At 40.3% G+C, this 19,894-nt stretch overlaps 2 protein-coding genes across 9 annotated transcripts in view; one reads left to right on the top strand and one right to left on the bottom strand.

Annotated features, from left to right (window-relative positions):
* CEP70 (centrosomal protein 70) overlaps nt 1-19,894 on the top strand; it is a 40,303-nt gene that overhangs the window by 18,629 nt on the left and 1,780 nt on the right. For 3 of the 7 annotated variants that reach the window (XM_084642539.1, XM_084642542.1, XM_084642541.1), the window contains exons 16-18: nt 7-121; nt 1,328-1,407; nt 2,711-2,876. In XM_084642539.1, the coding sequence (XP_084498665.1) occupies nt 7-121; nt 1,328-1,407; nt 2,711-2,769 (254 nt within the window). In that variant the 3' untranslated portion in view covers nt 2,770-2,876. Of the gene's footprint in view, nt 1-6; nt 122-1,327; nt 1,408-2,710; nt 2,877-2,932; nt 3,546-12,004; nt 12,021-19,894 lie in introns of those variants that run through there. The other 4 variants (XR_014713487.1, XR_014713488.1, XR_014713489.1 and 1 more) reach the window with 3 other exon arrangements.
* The window catches only part of ESYT3 (extended synaptotagmin 3), a 59,862-nt gene continuing 43,582 nt past the window's right edge, over nt 3,615-19,894 (bottom strand). Inside the window, exons 11-23 of one of the 2 annotated variants that reach the window (XM_084642532.1) lie at nt 19,375-19,423; nt 18,669-18,758; nt 17,178-17,240; nt 17,022-17,087; nt 14,847-14,912; nt 13,212-13,298; nt 12,596-12,745; nt 10,734-11,152; nt 9,286-9,384; nt 8,502-8,633; nt 6,647-6,752; nt 5,906-5,955; nt 3,615-4,437 (exon numbers count right to left, since the gene is read on the bottom strand). In XM_084642532.1, coding sequence (XP_084498658.1) covers nt 4,401-4,437; nt 5,906-5,955; nt 6,647-6,752; nt 8,502-8,633; nt 9,286-9,384; nt 10,734-11,152; nt 12,596-12,745; nt 13,212-13,298; nt 14,847-14,912; nt 17,022-17,087; nt 17,178-17,240; nt 18,669-18,758; nt 19,375-19,423 — 1,414 coding nt within the window. In that variant the 3' untranslated portion in view covers nt 3,615-4,400. The remainder of the gene's footprint in view (nt 4,438-5,905; nt 5,956-6,646; nt 6,753-8,501; nt 8,634-9,285; nt 9,385-10,733; nt 11,153-12,595; nt 12,746-13,211; nt 13,299-14,846; nt 14,913-17,021; nt 17,088-17,177; nt 17,241-18,668; nt 18,759-19,374; nt 19,424-19,894) is intronic. The other variant, XM_084642533.1, reaches the window with a different exon arrangement.

Here is a 19,894-nt window from a genome sequence, read left to right on the forward strand (position 1 = left end):
TTCCAGATCATTCAGCCCCACCCGCTGTACTGGTGAACACTGTTGGAAAGCTATGTAAGGTAATTAATGAAAATGTGACTGGACAGGTAGAGCAGCTGCTGGGGACCCAAGACATCCAAAGGTATTTGGGCTTTTATAACAGGTGTAATAACACATGATTGAGTTACGAGAACTGGTTAGGATTACTTTATAACTTTCAGTATCACCATTTTAAACTCTTACACAAATGGACTGGAGAACTTGCCTCAGGAAAATATGTTTCCAGGCTGCACTGGGGGGGGACACCTAAAAATTAAGGCTAAAGTCAAGATCTAAAGTTTCTGCTTTACTTGAGAATATAGTCGGTTTAAACCAATATCCTATAAAAGTTGTGAATTTTACAAGGGAGACAAAAAACAAATATTGCATGTGTGACATAGGAAGAACTATTATTACAGAGGAAACATCTTAATGGGATACTCATTGGGAAACTGGTTGGTTGAGTTAATTGAATTGATCAGGCCTGTAAATACTTTTTAAAACTTCTTTTCTAGTTCATAATGTTTTCACTTGTGAAAAATGTGCATAGCTTTGGGGCTTGTCTATGTGATTGAACCCCGAGTGGGAAAGAACGTTACAGGAGGCAGCTGCAGGTAGATAATGGTACATCAGGCTTTCCTCTTTACCTCCAGGACATTCAGTGAAAATGAAAGGTATCGAAGTTAACTGAAAGAAATCCTTTCACGCAGTGTACAAGTAGCCTGTGAAACTCACTGGCTCAAGGTATAATTGGAGAAAGGAGTTTAAACAGGATATTTATATAGATAACAGGAACAGCCAGAGTCAGTAGTAGTCCCCTACTGCAAGATTTCTTGCACCTTCCTCTGAAATAGCTGGTACTAGTCCCTGTCAAACAATATACTGGATTATATATACAGACCACTGCTCCAATCCAATCCTGTAAAGCAAGAGTAGGGAAACCTTTTTTTCTATTGGGGCCACTGACCCACAGGAAAAAAAATCAGCTGTGGGCCCCACAGAGCTCCACAGGGGGGGTGGAGGCTTGGGGCTTCCCCTGCAGCAGGGCAAGCCAGTGCTCACCGCTCCAGCCCTGCAGGGACGCATGGCGGCTCGGGACTTCCATCCTGCAGCAGGGAGACTTGCCGTGGGCCGGATGAAATGAAGCAGCAGGCTGCAGGTTCCCCACCCCTATTGTAAAGAACAAAGCCATGTCTCTTACAGAAACTTCTTCCTTGGTTATGGCAAAACAGAATAAGTTTGCATGGTTCCTTTGTCTAAGTCATTTGTGCAGGACTATAGACTTAAAATTACAATTGACTCATTTCAGTATCATCAACAAATTGGAAGAACATGAAGACTTCTTTCCAGTATTTCAGGCACTTATTCAAGATTTACTTTGTATTTTAGGTAAGTCATTTTTACAAAATGGTTTCAGCCAGAATTTCCTCAACCCAAAATGACTTTCAATGGAAACTTTAATGTGTTGTATGTGTACATAGTCATGGTGGTGTTAGGCCTTAATTCCAAAGTGAGGGAGTGGGGCGAGTGATGGTCTGCCTCCACATCTCCCATTATTACTAGCATGCTATGTATTGCTTGTTGTAGGGCACTAGAATGGGGAGCTTCGGAGCAGGTGGGATAGAACAAATTGATCCTGGATCTTAACTATGAGGTTTGTAGTGAAGACATGCTATGTATACAGCCAGAGTTAACATGGGAGCTAAGGGAAACATAACAGCCTCCCACCACCCACCTGGCCCAAGTTTAGTGGTGCTTTCATCCCAGACTAGCTGGCTTATCTAGAGCTGTGGGCTGCTAACCTACCTATGCTGAGGTGAGGAGAGACTAAGCCACTCACATGCTGATAGTCCTACAAGTCCCCCCCGCATGTGCCCAGAAACTTATTAGGACAGAATCTGAGGCAGTAAGTGGAACTGTTCTTAGAAGTCTTAGTGACATAGGTTGAGTGCGGCTTCCCTTTCCCAACCCATTCTTGGATCATGCCTTCGTGAGTGAGAATTGCTGTTAAAGTATATAGTGAGTCATGCAGAAGAGATCTGTTCGTCACTTAACTGAAGGTGGGTGAAGAATTTAGTCCCACACATGTGCAGCATTATTAGCTATCAATCACCTGATTTCTGGTTGAAGAGTTTAGATGAAAATGTGTAGCTTCTTGCTAGTTATGTAAATAAGGGCTTACAGCTTGGCTGAGAGGTGCATACTGCAAATGGCTCCATGTTGCATTTCTACTTGTTTTTAGAGGGTCACAGCCAGTTTGAAAAACCTTTTTGATTGTTACACCTACTGTGATTAAACTTTTTTCCTTAAGATTTTATTTATGCGCAGTAGGAATCAGTTTGAGGGTACACACACTTCCCCAGGCCTTGCAGCATGATAGGAGTAGCACTGATTAGGCAACATGCAGCAGCTGGATGCAGGGAAAAAGTGGGCCTGACCATGACTTGTTGCACTCAACTTCAGGAGTAGATGAGATGGGTTTGCACTAGCAACCTAAAGTCCTTGATTGTAGGCTAGCATTGAAAGACCTTGACAGCCCATCACTCGAGAGAACTTATATTTTAGATTAGAACTATCAAGGTTTTATTCTCTGAAATAGGACATTTCTAACACTGAAGCTAAAACTTCAACTTGTAGGCCATATCACTTTCTGTATGTGTGTGTCATTCCTGTGCTCTTAACTTGTTTTCAGAAATCAGTAATCTGGATGACATTGTACCTGCTGTGCACAGTCTGAAATTGCTAGCTTGATGAAGATTTTAAATGTGTAAAACTCAGCTGTAAGTAAGACTAACAATTAATACATTTACAGCTACCTCCACCTTGTTTGATCTTAATGTACAGTTTTATAATGTTTTGACTAAAATAAAAGTTGAGTAAAATCTTTTCTCTGTTGCACTTTGTCTATGAGCAGGTTAGGGAAGAGATCATGGTTCTGAAAAAAGAAGGAACAGAAAACAGCTTCAGACCATCCCTGGCTGGATTGGGTAAACTATTAATCCTTTAGCTTCTAGATCTGTTGTAAACTCAAGTACTGCATGTAGAACTATGCTGTAGAGGTTTACTCAAAAGTACAACTAACCACTTCACACCAATCACTGCAGAAAATACTGTATGAGAATTGCAAAAAAGACAAGGAGTACTTGTGACACCTTACAGACTAACAAATTTGAGCATAAGCTTTCGTGAGCTACAGCTCACTTCAGTGGATGAAGTGAGCTGTAGCTTATGCTCAAATAAATTTGTCTCTAAGGTGCTACAAGTACTCCTTTTCTTTTTGCGAATACAGACTAACACGGCTGCTACTCTGAAACCTGTATTAGAATTGAAGCGTAAGAGCCTATTCTTGCTGTATGAATTAGTGACCCATGTTAGCTGATGCTTACCCACTATTAGACTCATGGCTGGCTGCTGTAAAGGTTTTTTGGGATATTGACAGTCAGGGAGCAGGAGTTTGATGTTCTGTGATTCAGGCAGATTGGGTTAAGTTGGAAATGTCTTACAGCTAAAAAACATATTTGAAACTAGCCAGCTTTGCTGCTGAGAACTAGATCTTGGTTTTAGTCTTGCTCGTGAGACAAATGCAACCTGAGCCATCATCTTTAAACAATTTATTGTACATTTTGAAACTAAAAATATACTGAATTCCTGGAAGTATTTTGGTACATCTTAGCCCATCTTTAAATAAAAACTGTAGTTATTTTTAAGGGGGCTGTGCATTATTAGCAAGGTTCACAAGACAAAGTACAGTAATAAAATATTCAATATTAAGGCATCACACATTAAAAACCCTGTTGATAATTTGGCACAGTTATTCACCCTGCTTTGGTGGCTCATTACATATATATCTTTCCAGATAACACCTATAATCAACTTTATAAAAAGCTCCTGAACAGCTGAATGGTAGCACAATAGACTCTTAGTGGCTCAAATAGAAGCTATTACAATCCATATATCAGCTTGCAAAATAGACTTTTGAAACACTCCATTACAACTCCTATAGTTTAATGCATTTTGTTAAGATACAGACAGCCTGGAGAAGTGAAGTCTATCTTAAAGTCAGCCCTGCTATACTCTTGGGACTAAAGGTATTGTTTAAATGAAGACTCAACTATGGAAACTAAAGTTTCTTTGAAGATATGCTTTGTAGGACTAATCCAGGAACAAATGCTTGAGTACCTAACACATTTAGACCCAGTCTAAATCTGAAGCTTTAAATTTCTTGTATTCCTGCCTTTTATAAAATGCTAGCTAGTCATTGACAAGGGTAAACTATAAACATTTCACCTTAGAACTTGCTTTGGGTACAATATTCTGAAGTTTTAAAATAGGTTACAGAATATACATATATACATTGCATATAAGGCACATGATACAGGACATCATCTTCTGCTCCGTCTCTTTGCTATCAGCTCATACCTGCAAAGGACAGCAAGTGATATGTCTTTAAAAACTATATTTGAAAGAAGCACCTATAAGAAAACAAGCCTAGTGTAGTTTTAACAAGTACCCTCGAGGAGGGATTTGACTCTAGACTGTTCTCAATGGTAGCAGATGACAGAATGAGGAGTAATGGTCTCAAGTTGCAGTGGGGGAGGTTTAGATTGGATATTAGGAAAAACTTTTTCACTAAGAGGGTGGTGAAACACTGGAATGCGTTACCTAGGGAGGTGGTAGAATCTCCTTCCTTAGAGGTTTTTAAGGTCAGGCTTGACAAAGCCCTGGCTGGGATGATTTAACTGGGAATTGGTCCTGCTTTGAGCAGGGGGTTGGACTAGATGACCTTCTGGGGTCCCTTCCAACCCTGATATTCTATGATTCTATGACTCGTTTTTGTTTGTGTGAGACAAGGTGGGTGAGATCTTTTTCACCAACAGAAGTTGGTCCAATTAGAGACAAGCTTTTGAGCACTGCTTCAAAGCTTGAAAAGCATGAAGCAGAGCTCAAAAGCTTCTCTTAATGTGTAACATTCATTCTGCAGGAGTAGGAAATAGCTACACAGCTCTTCATGCTTTTGAAGCTCTTCTGCTTTTCTTTATGTAACATGCATGGAATGGGGGAGGGGAAGAGAGCTGAAGCCATTAATTCCAGCACTCATTAGAAACTTTAAAACAAAGCACTGTAAACTTGTAATAGGGGAAAATTGGAAATAGAAAGAACTTAGGAACTAGGTTGAGGCCTTTTTGAACCCTAACTAAGTTTGTAACCAAAACAATATAGATGCATCTCTGGTGGCTGACATGTCTACCTGATTTCAAACTGCAAAACTGCACACAAGTCATGTTAAAAATTTGGAGCTGGTACTTCTACTAAGTATCTAATACTGCAGTGTTTTCTTTTTGCTACTGTAGCCTCAACCATGATAACTAAAGTTTTCAAATATTCAACTAGACAGGCATGATCTTGGATGCCTTGATGTTTAATAATTCCTATACAGTAATACTGTCATTTGAAATTTGTCAGAAATCAGTATTGCTGATTAAGACATAGCAAATTAAGGTATTTTATCTCCAGGTTATGAAAGAAACCAAGTGCCTTGTAGCAAACAATACTCCATTGAGACGCTACTTTTGTTTTTCCCCCAGAGGCTTTAATGTAATTATTCCACATTAATCTGCAAAATATCATTAACATACAAAATATTCTTAGTTTATTAATCCTCTGAATACATTTCAAGCAGTAGGTCTTGTACTAACGAGTTAACCATTTAAATTTGGTTCCTTGTCCAAGCTAATTCTAGTTAGTTTTACATTTGCAATTGGTAATGGACTATTCACTCAACCAAAATTACAAAACAGGGCCCATAATTTTTAAAATAAAAGTAGCACATTTGTAATAAAGGTGTTTCACTTACGATGAACATGCTTTGAAGCTATAACAAACTTACCATTGTGAAAAGCCTTTTATTAAATCTTCCTTTGACAAATCAATCAGAACCTTTAAAAAATAAGCCATAATTTTATAGCCAACATTAAATTTACAAGACTGTTAGCAAAGTTTAAATGTATAACTGTTAACCTCTCCTCCAGTCAAAATTCGAGAGGTATAGCTCCTGTTCCAAGGAGCTGAGCTTTCAGCATTCTGTTGCCATCCTCAGCACTGAGAACAGTTGCTCAGGAATGCATCCGATGAAGTGAGCTGTAGCTCACGAAAGCTTATGCTCAAATAAATTTGTAAGGTGCCACAAGTACTCCTTTTCTTTTTGGGAAAATTAACTGGCAAAACTAAAATTTCCCATCAGCAAATTATTCCCATGCCTCAGCAGCCCATCAGGCAAGTTGGCAAGGGGAGCCCTGGGTCATTGGCAGCCAGGGAATGTATTTTGCAGTGGAAACATTTTTCTCTTTACTAAACTAAGTATTGCAGAATTCTAGTTCCACAAAAAATTGAGTTTGTGGCTTTTTATCCTATTTTGGCATAAAAAAATTTCCAAAAATTGTTTCCTGGCCAGCCCTAGCTGCTGGAACTACAATTTAGTGGCAGAAAGCTATCACCGGTGATACTGAGGGCCAGAAAACAGTTTAAGTGTAAGTCTTATACAAAAGTTAGATGTACAGTCAGCTTCCATGGTAAAGACATTTAAAATAAATGTTTAATATCAAATAGTACTTCATAGTTTAAAACTTACTTTTCCCAATTCCCTTCTCTCACGTGAAATAAACGGCATGCTATTTTTCACTGCAACGTCTAGTGTCCTTTTCTTAACTTCTTCCAAAGATTCAAAAAATTCAAATCTAGAAAAGAGTTTTCAAAAAAATGCATGCCAATGAAGGGACCAGAATCAATGGAGTCAAACAGTATTAACCACCAGAAACTAGACACAAGAGTCCATGGTCAGAACAAACTAGTATTGCGGAGTCAGCATGGCTGTGCTCTACAGGGTAAGGTATACTGTACAAAGCGAGTCAACACCACAGGTTGAGAACCTCACTATCCATTTGAATACAAACCTTGACAGTATTAGTGTCCAAAACAGGAGTTTTATATTTGATCAGAGCAACTTGCGGCAGGGTATGAGCCTTTCACATCGCTTGTTCAGCGGAGACTAGATCCCTACGTGTCTGTGACACTAGTAGTAGCAGTATATCCATAGTTAACGCCTATTAACCTGAGCAGTTGTTCCAAGTCCCTTCTAGATCAGTGACAGAATACAGCAGCATTTGGGGGCGGATTAGCCCTTTCCACCACAGCAAGAGAACATGGGCAATACAGAAGACACATGTTTGGGATGAACCTCTATTTATGGCCATTTTCTCCCACATGCAGAATCGGAATGTCCACAGGACAAAATCCATCATTAGATGGAAGAAGCCCACAATCAAACCCTTACATGTGGGGGGATGTTCCTGAAATAAACTAACCCTGGGTCATATCAAGGCAAGATGAAGGAAGAAGCAGGGGAATAGAGTTCTTAGTCACAATTCTGGCACATACGATGCTAGTCATCCAAACTGAAGACAAAATTAGGTCTGTGAGGTGCTGTGTATGGAAGAGTGAGTTTCAGCATGGTTAGAGTTTTTTCAGAAGTCAGGCTTGTAAGGTGGAGTGTTTTGAGATAGTGAATACTATGTATTTAGTGAACTGCATTACAAGTAGTACAGGACTGTTGAGATACTGGAAAGAAGGATGGGGGAGAAGAGGAAGCATTCCCGACAGCAGCGGTGAGGCAAATACACAGCAGTCATCCAGGGGAGTAAGAAACAGCAATTCCACAGTTTTAAGTCCAGGGTTAAGATTTTTCAATAGTTACTGATTTTGCATGCCCAGCTTGAGACAAAGTCTCTCTCCATTTCCAGAAAGTGCTGAACCTCTGAAGTGTTAAGTGGGGCTCCAAAAATTGAAGCCCCCAAAGTCACTTTTTCAAAAATGTTGGCCGAACAGGTGAGTAGCAGCAGGTTTTAAGCACTGTTGGGCATGACCCCATACAAACTGACAGAAAATATGGTTTACAACCTAAACTAGATCATGTAATTTAGACAGGTAACAAACCAACTGGCCCAGCCTACGGCCCAGTCTCAAAAAGGTGACTTTTTAAAGTCTTTGTGGAAGAGAGAGAGGACTCAGTGGGCTTCAAAGGAAGGGTTTGGATGACAAGAAGTAGGCTGGTTTGGTACAGGGAAGACAGTCACATGCAAGAAGAGAGGATACAACAGGAACATGCCACATTAAGAGACAAGCAACAGCATTCAGCATTTACTGAACTTTGGAAAGGCAGGAGGGAGGGATGTCCCTAGAAATACAGGGAAGGCTGGTGCTTGGTTCTGCCCAAGTACCTTAATTACTGGCAAATTCCAGCCCCTAATGGTAAGTTTTGTAGAAAAGCTGTAAGTCTTTGCACCATATAGTCCTTTATACATAACAGATGTATACAGCTCTGCAAAGTATTTCATTAGGTACAGTGAGTGCCTGCTAAAGATCTTTATTATAATCAGTTTAATCTTTTCTGTTAATAGTTCAGCTGTGATATGAAGTTTCCTACTTACTTCTCATCATAATGGGGGTTCAGTGTTTTTTTCTTAACAGTCGTCTTCTTTCTGCTTGCCCATCTTTTATCTGGAAGCAGGTAGACACGAACATATGGATCTACTCCACGATTAGAAGCTGGCATCAAGTTTCTTTTAAAAGAACATAAGTCTGTGTTGATATGACAGGGAGCCTCTTTACTATGTACATTCTGAACTAGTCAAAGTCAGGCCAGACTTAGGCTAGAGGATAAAAGTAATAGTCTTGGTGGCTGATTTGTAAGCAAGGAATGATTTTAGGTGTTTCAAATTCAGTTATATAAAATTTTCCAGACTCATTGAGTTTAGTGGGAGCTGCTGGACACACTGCATTTGAGAAATGAGGCCACTTACATAGGGGGCCTGAGCAGGGATGTAGTAATCTAACTGTAGGCATCTATTCTTGAAAAAAATCGAGGCCAATACACCTTGTGTTCCAGGGTATACACCAGCCATTAGGGTTAGTAAGCAAGTTACTGTATTAGCATATTATTCCATAATTTTAACAAATCCTATAGTGGCCATTTCCACTGAACCTGCTGTACCAGCCACTATCAGAGACAGAATACTAGGTTGATGAAATGTGGTGGTGGTATCTTCCTGTGCCTAGCAAAGTTGCACAGTTTAAGAGTCAGCAAATGTTTCCTACAGCAACTGTTGTGTACGCTGCATGAGATATATTGAAGTGAAGCATTAACATGTACAAGAAAAGCTACGTTCTCATTTAGATTACAGGTAAATACAAACAACAGTATGTAAGTGTTACCTGCAATTATTTACCATCACAATGAGACTCCGTCGCAAAGAGGCATATCGGACAGTGAGCTGGATCTCCCCGAGGAGCACTGCAGTTAGATTAGTTCCACTGTAAGACAGTTACACATTCAGGAATTTCAAACTATTTAGCATCAGGATGCATACATAAGATCAGTACACAAGGTATGTGCTATGAGATACAGGGGTTGAGGCTCATTTTCAATTGATCAAGTCACAGCAATGGGGAAAAACCTTAAAATGCATTGAAATCCAGTGCATCATTAAATCAGTCACTCACCAAAACACAGAATACATCTCACCTTGAGAAATGTAAACCCAGTTTTCAAAGCACAGCACTTACCTGTTTCTGGTATCCTCCATTTGTTCCTATAGAATAGGAGTGATCCAGAAGACCTCTACCAGAAATAATGCTCATTTTAAAGCCAAGAATGGTCACTGTGTTTATTATATTGGTATCTGCTCTTGGTATTAGTGTATCATAGGGACGACAGCACATGCTTCCATAATTTAAATAAATATCAGATTATTGTAAGTGCTCTTTAATGAGTACAGTATGTGTGTGTAATCCTCTGTTAGTGGATTCGTTTGGGGGTCATGTCTCTGTACATCACCTGGAATGTTATTAAAATGGTCCCTGAGACACAGGCACTGTCCTACAGCAAAGATTCATAACAAATTCCTATTTTAAATTAATAGGACATCCAGTATATGGAAGTATTGACTTTAAAACTAACAGCTGAAACTGGTTTGATGCCTCTACTTGGATTGACAGAAACTTCTGTGCTTCTTTCAGCTCACATACAGTGGCTAAAAATTTCTCAAAAGGGAATTAGTTATATAAAGCCAGATGCATGGGGCTCCCACTGACTCCTATGGGACAGACCCTATCTGATAGCAGAACTGGCTCTCATACACTTTTCCGACCGCCTAACGAGACCATCCATGCACAGATTGTGAAAACTTTTCAAAGTTATTCCATTTTCAAAAGTGGCTGGGAAAAAAGTCAGCCAAACCTACCTGATCTTCACACAGGTTTCGCTTTAATGTGTATTACGCTTGAAGTTCTACCCTTTACAATAAGCATATTTGGGATTAAAGGTATCTGAGTCAAGTGTATTTTTCAATGATGTGGGACTTACTACGTGAACCCTGTGGAGTGCTTTAAATGCATAAAGCTAAATTCAGCCTTCATGTAAGGAGATGCAATTCCCCTGAAAAAGGCAAAAAGAGCTGCATCTGCTTACACAGATGTGAATTTGACCCCAGAAGTTTACTTGCTCCTGACTGAAATGTTTACGCGAGTTCCATGCTAAATCCTTTTGGAGTTCGAGTCAGTATTGTGGGCTGAGACCTCAAACATTCCTTTGTACATAGTAGAAGCCTATAAAAAGAAGGGTGTCCAGGTAATGCAAAATTCAAGTGTAAGAAGATACATACTTAAGAAGGTTGGGATAGCTGTGATCTAATTCAAAGCATGAAGAGGCGAGAGAGCCCAGTGAAGCAACACTGGGGACAGCATCGTGTTCCAGTGTTCTTGTGGGCAAAGGCTCCAGTGGTTGGGTTTCCAGATTTTGTGCCCCTGCTGGTGCATTAAGTTCAGTGATAGTCTCATTTACGGCAGGGCCTGCTGGGTTCTCAGATTCAGTAAGATCTGCATTGCTCTCCTTCTTAGCTTCTTTGGATTCAGGCACTCCAGAGTCTTTGCTCACACGGGACATTTTGGAGGGTGCTGGTTTTGATGGTAGGGGATTTTTGCATTGGTTTCCTCCCTTCTCTGCTGCCGGTAAAAGAACTTGCTTCAACGCATTAACACCGGTGTAGTTGCTTTGTGGATCAGGTTCCTTGATGCACAAGGCCTAAAACAGAGATACAAAAAAAAAAAAAGTAGTCAGCTAGTGAGTAATGTCAATATTAAAGTGCATGCTCATTCTGAATAGCACAGTACTACTGATTTCCTGTTAGATTATCCTAGACCATCCTCACAGCACCTGATTGTCTCATAGGAGTCCTTAGATACGATATGTGCTAAGTAATGGGGCTTCCACTACTGCCCTTAGGACACTTGCCAAACTCTAGGAAGCTGCTTTCAGTGGCTTACACTCCCCCAGTTTCATCCCTTCTCTCCCTATGCAAGTAAGGGGATGATTTTGTACTTAAAGTGCTGAATTGGAACTAAAATTGGGTTCCAATCCCAGCTCTGCTATATAGACTCCCTAAGAGACATTGGAATAGTCAATGTTTTTGTGACTCTGTTCCCCCATCTGGAAAATGGGAATCTGCTTCCTATCTTCTCTATTGAAATTGGAAGCTTTGGGGTAGGGACTAATCGCTTGCTGTGCATGTGTGTACCTACTAGCATTATAGCACCCCGATTCCTGCTGGGAAAGGTGGCCAGCGGGCCCAACAGAGGTTAGGAAAAAAATGTTCAAAACACCATGGCCAATATTGGGGCAGGGAGAGGAAGCGTTTAGGGTTAGGTTACCAAATGCAAATTCAAAGGCCTTTATATAAGTGGCCTAAACTGCCACTGGGGCTCATGGGTGTTCAGCACTTTTGAAATCAGGTCACTTATTTAGGTGTTTAAATATTCATTTTAGCAGCCTAACTGTAGGTTTAAAAAACAAAACAAGAAACAAACACACACACACACCATTGGCCCATACCTTCAAAACTCTTGACTTTTACCAGTTTTTCCCCTCTCCCCCCAGGAGAGAAGAGGACAATACACGAGACGAACACATGCTCTAACTGGGATGAAATGCAGCATACCAAATTTCAGAAGGACCAGTTTCTTTTAAGGGAAGTAAGGGGGAGAAATCAGGCTTACAATGAGAAGCTAGCTTCAATCTTAACTATAGGGCAGCTACTACTGCTACATCATTTTGCACACACAAGTCTTGCAGCTAAATGATAAAGTAAACAGGGTGTGTCTATTTAAGAAAACACTTGGCAACGGTTTGTAAAAAAAAATCCTATCCTATTGGGTAGGGCACACAGTACGTGAGTTCAATCTGATGTAGTTCTTGTATTTGTTTGCAATGACTAAGTTAGGAAATACAATCAGTTTAGTTTGGGTGTTATCCTCCAGGACAGATTAATGTAGTTTCTGTTGAGTTGCAGTTAAATCTGAGCATATAATTTCATAACTGCTAGCAGTTTGTTGCATTTGTTGGGATGTACAGATTTTTAAAAAATGTATCTACACAGGCCGTGGAGTAGAGATTTATAGGTTTATTTCGGTAAGGCTTCTTCTGGGGAAATCAGAGTAAAAAAAAGTATATGAAAGAGGAACAACATACCCGCAATACAAGTTTCATCTTAATAAAACTGTCTAAACCAGAATGATCCAGCTGAAATTTCTGATCAAGAGTCATCTCAGAATCCTTTAGCAAGTGGGAGAGAGATACAACCAAGGTTCCCAGTGCATTCTCCTGATCCTTATCTTTTATCTGGAAAGAGGAGGTTTTTATTAGAAGGCAAGATGGTATGTATGTATTATGTATACAGCAAAGCTAGACGTTTGGAATAACCTAACGGACCAAAATGTGGAAAGAAGGCGTTTGTTAATTGTAGGGCCTACTATTGAATATGGATGCATTCAGACAGGCCAGGCCAACATTCCAGAAAGCACAACCAGTTAAAGCATTTTAAGGGCAAATCCCGCACATCTCTCTGTGACTGGGGAGACCCCCCCCCACAGAAACTGAGATTTCTGCAGGGGCTGGAGAATTCATTAATCCTTCAGTCCTTCTCCCCGTAAAGGGAGCACACAAGTCCACAGACTGTGTTCCAGCTCAAACAAATCCCAGCAGGCATGCAGAGTGAAGCTGAATCAAGGCTGCATCACATCCACTGTAAATAGGCAAAGACAGACTATAAATTCAGAGAAGGCAAAGGAAGAACACCCGTTTTCACCTCCAAATGAAGCGACTGGGACTGTGCACTGTGGACGAAAAACGTGAAAGCCTGTCCCCACACAGGATCTTTACTGAAGTTGCAGGTCTGTAGAAAGAGAAGAGGATTGTGGTATTTTAGCTTTTTGTTCTTGTCCAAGTGTTTATTAGGACTTATACACAGACATAGGACAATGATGTAGGATTGGAAATCCCTCTACTGTGGTTGTTTTATCCAAAAGATGCTACATCCAAGCTATAAAGACAGTGCAATTCCCAAGTCAGACAAGTGCACAGAAACAAGGTCACTGGCTGGCAAAGCCAGAACAAGTTCTGCAGAACATGTAAGTGCCAAGACAGGTCAGTCGGGTTATAATCGGCTCTGACTAGTGTTCCCACGACCTGCATCATAAGGATTCTTCTCTGCCTTTCAAAATAAAAAGGAAACTAGTTGCTTCCAAATGGAAGCACACAGAGTACAGGAAGCGGCTTCCAGTCAGTCACCAGCTCTGAATTCCACTAGGTACAGCAGGTAGAAATGAAGGATAGAGAGGCTGAAGCAGAGATTCTCAGGCTGGAATGCACAGAAGCCCACCCAGTGGTCTGTATGTGATGTTGCAGGTTCTAACCCCTTGTGTGTGACTATTTCAGAAGCAAAGAGAGCTGCCTCTGCCAACCCCAGAGTACTGCCAGAAGGGCTCGCTGGCTGGGGATGGGAGCACCAAGGACCTACGAGAAGGGAGAATTAGTTGCGGGGAGAGGGGCGGAAGACAACTGAAGTGAGAACCTAGGAAGGGGCTGCAGGCATCTGAAGGGGCAAGGATTAGGGTAAAACCAAATTTCTTTGGGGGGGGGCGGATGGAACGGGCATAACGGGAGAATATTTGAGTTTCAGTGCAGGCAAATTGAGCTTGTGTGCATGGGGAATAGGATTCACTCCAATTTGTCTGGGAGGTGAGAGAAATGTATTTGTAATAAAAGTGACTGTAGGGTAGCAAGTCGAATGGAGTTAATGGGAGGGAAGGACTGACTTGAGCAGGTATTTATTATGTTTGTCAGGGTGAGAACTGATTAACTGAGGAAAAGAAACTCCTTGCAAGTGGATTTTTATTGTAAAGAGGAAAATGATCCAGGAGGGGAGTGGGAAGAGATTCATTTTAATTTGGCTGAGGGTGAAAGAAAAAAAAACTGTGATGGGAATTTGTTTTAGATATAATTGGGAGGAGAATTTATTCTGATGACAGGGGCAGATACCAGCCTGACACCAGAGGGAAGGGATGTAGTCCATGCGATGACCACACTACAGAGACGCGAGCCACATGATGAAAAAGTTTGGCAAGCCACTGTGTTCTGGAAACAAGCTTGTATTGGCCCACGTGACCTGTCAATCACCACATAAAATGTGTCTGTACAGCAGATGCTAAAAACAAATTGCTACCTCTAAATTCAAGCTTTACTTGAAATACAAACCTAAAGCCATGCTTGAAGTAGTGCAGTCCTTCTATATGTAATCTATATGCCATAAAGCTGTTTTCATGTATATAACTGATGGATCACTTTCACTAGTTACTTTTTCTGAAAGTCAGCTAAGCATCAAAATAGCTTCATGTAAAAAGTAATGTTTTAAGACAAACCAAAGGATTCAACAGCCTCTCACCTTGCTTTTCTGAATTTTGTTACCCACTGTGAGCTGGACGTAGGAGGAAGGGTCTTGGTCCATCTTCTGTTTCCCCATTTTTTAATAGAAGGGGAGAAGACAGTTATTAGTCATTTTCAGCCAGCAATACAAAGCCATTTCTGCTTTAGCTAATCTGCAATATTCAGCTGGGAGGAAAAAAAGCAACCCTAACTTGACGTTTAACTTTCAAGCTGAGATTTGGGCAACCTATTTCCATTAAAATTAATAGGAAATAAGCAGCCAGATCTCCTAAATCCCACTCTAAATATTTAACAGAAAACTCTTCGCTATTTTGGGGTTTCCCCCCTAAAGAGGATGGTTACCAACAAGTAGCCTGGCCACCTTCTTGCACCAGATACTGCTCAGATATTTTTGCACCACCTTATCCAACTTTGTCAGTTCAGCATGAACTGAGTAGCTGTCTGCATGGGAAGGCGCATATGCAGTAAGGAATGAAAAATGGTACAAAAGTGTCAGCCAAATCATGTGCTAGTTTGAACATAAACGTAAGTTACATTCTGGACCATTTTTAAGTAACTTTTAAGTATTGGATTTGCATGGCTTGCTGCTACAACTTAAAAACTATATTTTGATCTTCCGCTGTCCAAGTTTCAGATTTAAGCCAAACTGTTGTGCATTCTGGATATAAATAGATGGCAGCTATTAATGTAGAAGTGGGGAGAAAAATAAAAACAGATAAAGATTCTTCCCCTCAGCAAAGATTCCCACATTCATAAGCTACCCACAATTCACTGAAGCTCAGGCCCCAGCATAGGGATTTTCCTAGAATCTGGATTCATTGTGTACGCAGCTAGAGGGCCAGCCCTTGAAACTTCATGACAAGATGCACTTACCCATCCTCGGAAGGAACTATCCTCTATTGGGAAACGCTGAGCCCCCAGCAGCAGCCTCCAGCAAAGAGAGGAAAAAACCCACAGGCCCCCATGGGCTATCGTTTCTCACTCAAAAAGCCTACAGTGGTACTATTAAGGAAACAATATATCCCTCACATCAACAACCTCTCCCTGATGCTGAGGAACACCCATAGGATCCTGTTTGGACTCCTATTGAAAGGCTGTGCAAGATTTCCCTACTTGTTGTAGTATAGGTCAGTGTTTCTCAACCTTTTTGTTATCAGGAACCAGCTTGCTGCCTTCCCTGTGTCCACAGACAGGTCATTGAGCAACTCTGGTATAGGTAATAAACAAACATAGGAAAAAAGGGATCTACTGCCCACTGTTGAATGACCAAAATAAGATGGGTGGGTCGAGAAGATAGATAGGACTCAATTCTCCTTTCCCCAAGTGTATGACAACAACAAAAATAGCCTCGGAGTGATCCTGAAGGCGAGCAAGATTGAATCCAACGGGCACAGTAATGTAGAAATCTTATTGTCTATGTTGTGTAATTCAGCACACCTCAGGTCAACCGATCAGAAATGGGATTAACTCAAGATCCTGTGGGATGGATATACAGTTGGTTTGAAAGAAGAGTAAGCGGGTATAGCTGGCGACGTGTCCTGGTCTGATTACAGAAAGCCAAGAGAGGTAGGTGCTTTACAGACACACAACAACATTTGAAGAGTACAGGGAATAAGTGGAAGGGAAAAGAAGGAGGAGCTCAATACGGTAGGGTAGCTAAGAGAATACTAAGAGAAAGGGGTTGTACTAGATTTTAAAGCAGACAGGAAGTCAGTGACCATTTCTGAGAAAAAAAAAAGATGACTGTTAACCCATTTTGGAAGGATGGGCATTTGCAGAGATTGAACTGCAAGGACACCATAAGACTAGCCTTACAGCTGTGAAGATGAGGATAGGAATTAGTCCAATGGCTGGGTTCTCTTATTGTGTAAGATGGTGGGGTTGGGTTTTTTTTGGTAAGAATGTAGTTGAGTATTCTATTGTTTCACATTCCCTCACTTACAGAGAGTCAAAATGAAATCACAGAAAAGCAGCAGGCTGTATCCATTGATGGAGCTAATGGAGTTATACCAGGGCTGGCTCTGTCCACTGATGTAGAGAACAATGGTTATTCAGACTCCAATTAAGGAGATGTTTGAAATGTTTTCCTTTAGTGGAAACCAGCCCAACCTGTTAAATATTGTGTAATGCAGCATGTGTTTTTATGGGGTGTTGAGAAAATATATGCATTTACCTTGAGGTATTTCTGGTTTAACTTCTTTGCACCATATTCACCATTTGAGTATTCAAAGTGATTTTTCTGTATCAGTGGAGAATATATTTTACAATAGTTAGTGCTACTTTTTAAAAAACATTAGAAGCATAGGCTGCTTGTTACTTCTGTACTTACTGGAAGGTTGCAAGCACTGTCCAAATAGACGATTAACAATGCTGTGGCTAGACCATTCTTATCCTGTGAAGATCAGCAAACAAAAACAAAACTTATCAGGGACAAAGCCATGGTAGAACGCAAATGCATAGGGTACCTACTAAGACATGAGTTGCTAGACTGAAACAAACAACTTTTCAACTTGCTCCTAAAAACTGGCATTTAGGGGCATGCAACTCAACGTCTAACTGTTCAAAAAGGATTGAGGTCACACGAGCGGAAACCACAGCATTGTACGCGCCAATCCTGCTCCCACTCAAATGCAGTTTTGTCACTGAAGTTAATGGGAGCAAGATGGTTTCACATACAGTTAGATCTGCACCCCAAAAGCAGAGTGGAAGTGAGGAGAATTATGAATCTGGGTGCACAAATTATGTTCCAGAACATATTTGTTTCAAGACAAGTGGCGTTCAGGTCAGATGACTGTAGCCTGATGAAATTAGTGACTAGGGAGAAACTGGATGTGGCCAACAGCCAAATACAACTGGAGTGACTTGTATCACTCATTCATTGCCATGTCATCAAGGTTTAGATTAACCTAAGGACATTATATGACTCCAGGGCCAGCAAGGTTCTGTTCTCCATGTTTGAACATTATCAATTTGAGGTCCACATTATCTAGATGTCTTTCCTTGTCAGATTTGCCATGTGCACATCTAAATATATTAGGCACAAAATATACACATTAGTGAGATAACATGATCAAGTCAATCCAGTCAGTGGTGATGGAAGTTTTAAGATGCGTAGCATGTCTCTAATTACAATTGTAATATCATTTTAACACAATTTAAAATGAAGTTGAAAGGTTCAAAGTGACTCAACTTCTCAAAAAACGTATAGCGAAAGTGTGGCCAATTAGGGTTTAGTCTTAAACGTCACGACCTCAGTGCTATGCAATTCCTTTACTAGAGAACTGAGCCCCTCATTCAGCAAGGCACGTAAGCATGTGCTTTGCTTTATACTTGGGCATGTCCATCTCTATTGGTTGAACTGTGGCAAGAGGGAACACTTAAAGAGAGTGATGCAAACTAGCCCACTGAAAAAAAAAAAGAGTACTACTACAGTGTTCTATAGCCACAGCCCCAAACTAGTTTCACTGTTGGAAGTTGGTTTACGCTATGTGCAGGGGCTCAGATATATTGGTGATTTGGGGGTGGCAGAAGGAAGCGGGGAGAAGAGAGATTATTGGGTCACTGCTGTCAAATGCAACACTTCTTTTTAAAAAGTAAGAAGGGTTGCATCTTTTTCCTTATTTTAACCTAATCCGGAATTAGATGAGCTCTCTTGAGGTAAACAAATTCAGTCTAGGGGAAAGTTCATATCTAAGCTCTGTCAAACAAATATAAACTCCAGATAGATTACTTCTGTTTCATAGTTGGGTCATATTACTCTGCAAAGGAGCCTATCAGACTGATCTATAATGTCGGAATACCTGAAACAAATAAAACTCACCTCATGTAGTTTTTCTTGGTCAGTTACTAATGAAAGCCACTCGAGCTTTAAATGCAAGTGTCCACTTGCAGTCTTACTTAAGGGAAACCACTAAGTGAAGAGAATAAAAAACAACCTGAGAACTGTTTGCAGAAAGACACATTCTGTGTTGCAATCATACTGTGAATTATGTACAAGTGCCAATTTAAATTGCACTTTGAGCTTGAATTTATGCATAAACTGACCTAATTAAGTGTATTTAGAAACAAAGACTTGAAACATTAACACATTGAATAAGATACTGATCATCATATGGAATTAACAATACCAATAAGGACTGGAAACTGGTGGCAGCAATCTCTGCATTGTGCTGGATTCCAGAACAAAAAAGTGTCATAGTATAATTTATTGTTTCTTTGCCTAGGAAGAAATTTTGAACTAAGATTTATTTAGAGAATTGTACAAACAAACATTCAGGACACACTCTGCATATGCAACACAAATGCAAAATAGCACTTGAGTTTGTACTGTGCTGGCAGGAGTTGCCAGTTTAACTGAAAAGCCATTCCTTTGGGTATTTCAAGTTTTATGAGCAACAGTAACCAGCTGTCACTTCTCTTTCCTGTAATAAAACTATTAAAATAACTAACAAGTCGCAAGTGTGCAGAAACATCACTGAATGTGCAAGATCCATATTAGAACATTTGGAAACAGATCAAATTTTTACCTCATCAACAATTCTGTCATTCATTACATCAGCAAGGTTTATAAGTAAGCTGCAAGACAAAAAGTGAACATGTGACAATATCCATTACTACATTGTATGTTTTGGTGAACAGCATATTATAATTAATGGACAAGACATGGATTCCATTATAGATCTGTTTCGGGAAATATTCTTGTATGGACAAAAGCTACACGTTACCCTCAGCATGTGTAACTGAACATGCTTGGCTTTTATGAATCTTCTCCCTGTGGAAATGCTTATAAAACACATCTGAAGGGCCCTTTGAATTGCTCAAGTGTTCTTCATTTTAGGAATCACCACTTATTTTAGTCCATTACCGATGTTCCACACAAATTCGAGGGCCCATCACTTTTAGAGCTCAGAGATATTTGCATCACAATCAAATAATTTTTATTTTTTTTAAAGAAGGTGGTTTAGAGACAGTTATTTGGACTAAAGGAATTAATCCCTCAATGTTAAGTTTCCTGCATGAATAAATTTGTGCATCTCTCAGTAGTAA

This window comes from Lepidochelys olivacea, assembly GCF_965140295.1.
Source record: "Lepidochelys olivacea isolate rLepOli2 genome assembly, chromosome: 11".
NCBI lineage: Eukaryota > Metazoa > Chordata > Testudines > Cheloniidae > Lepidochelys > Lepidochelys olivacea.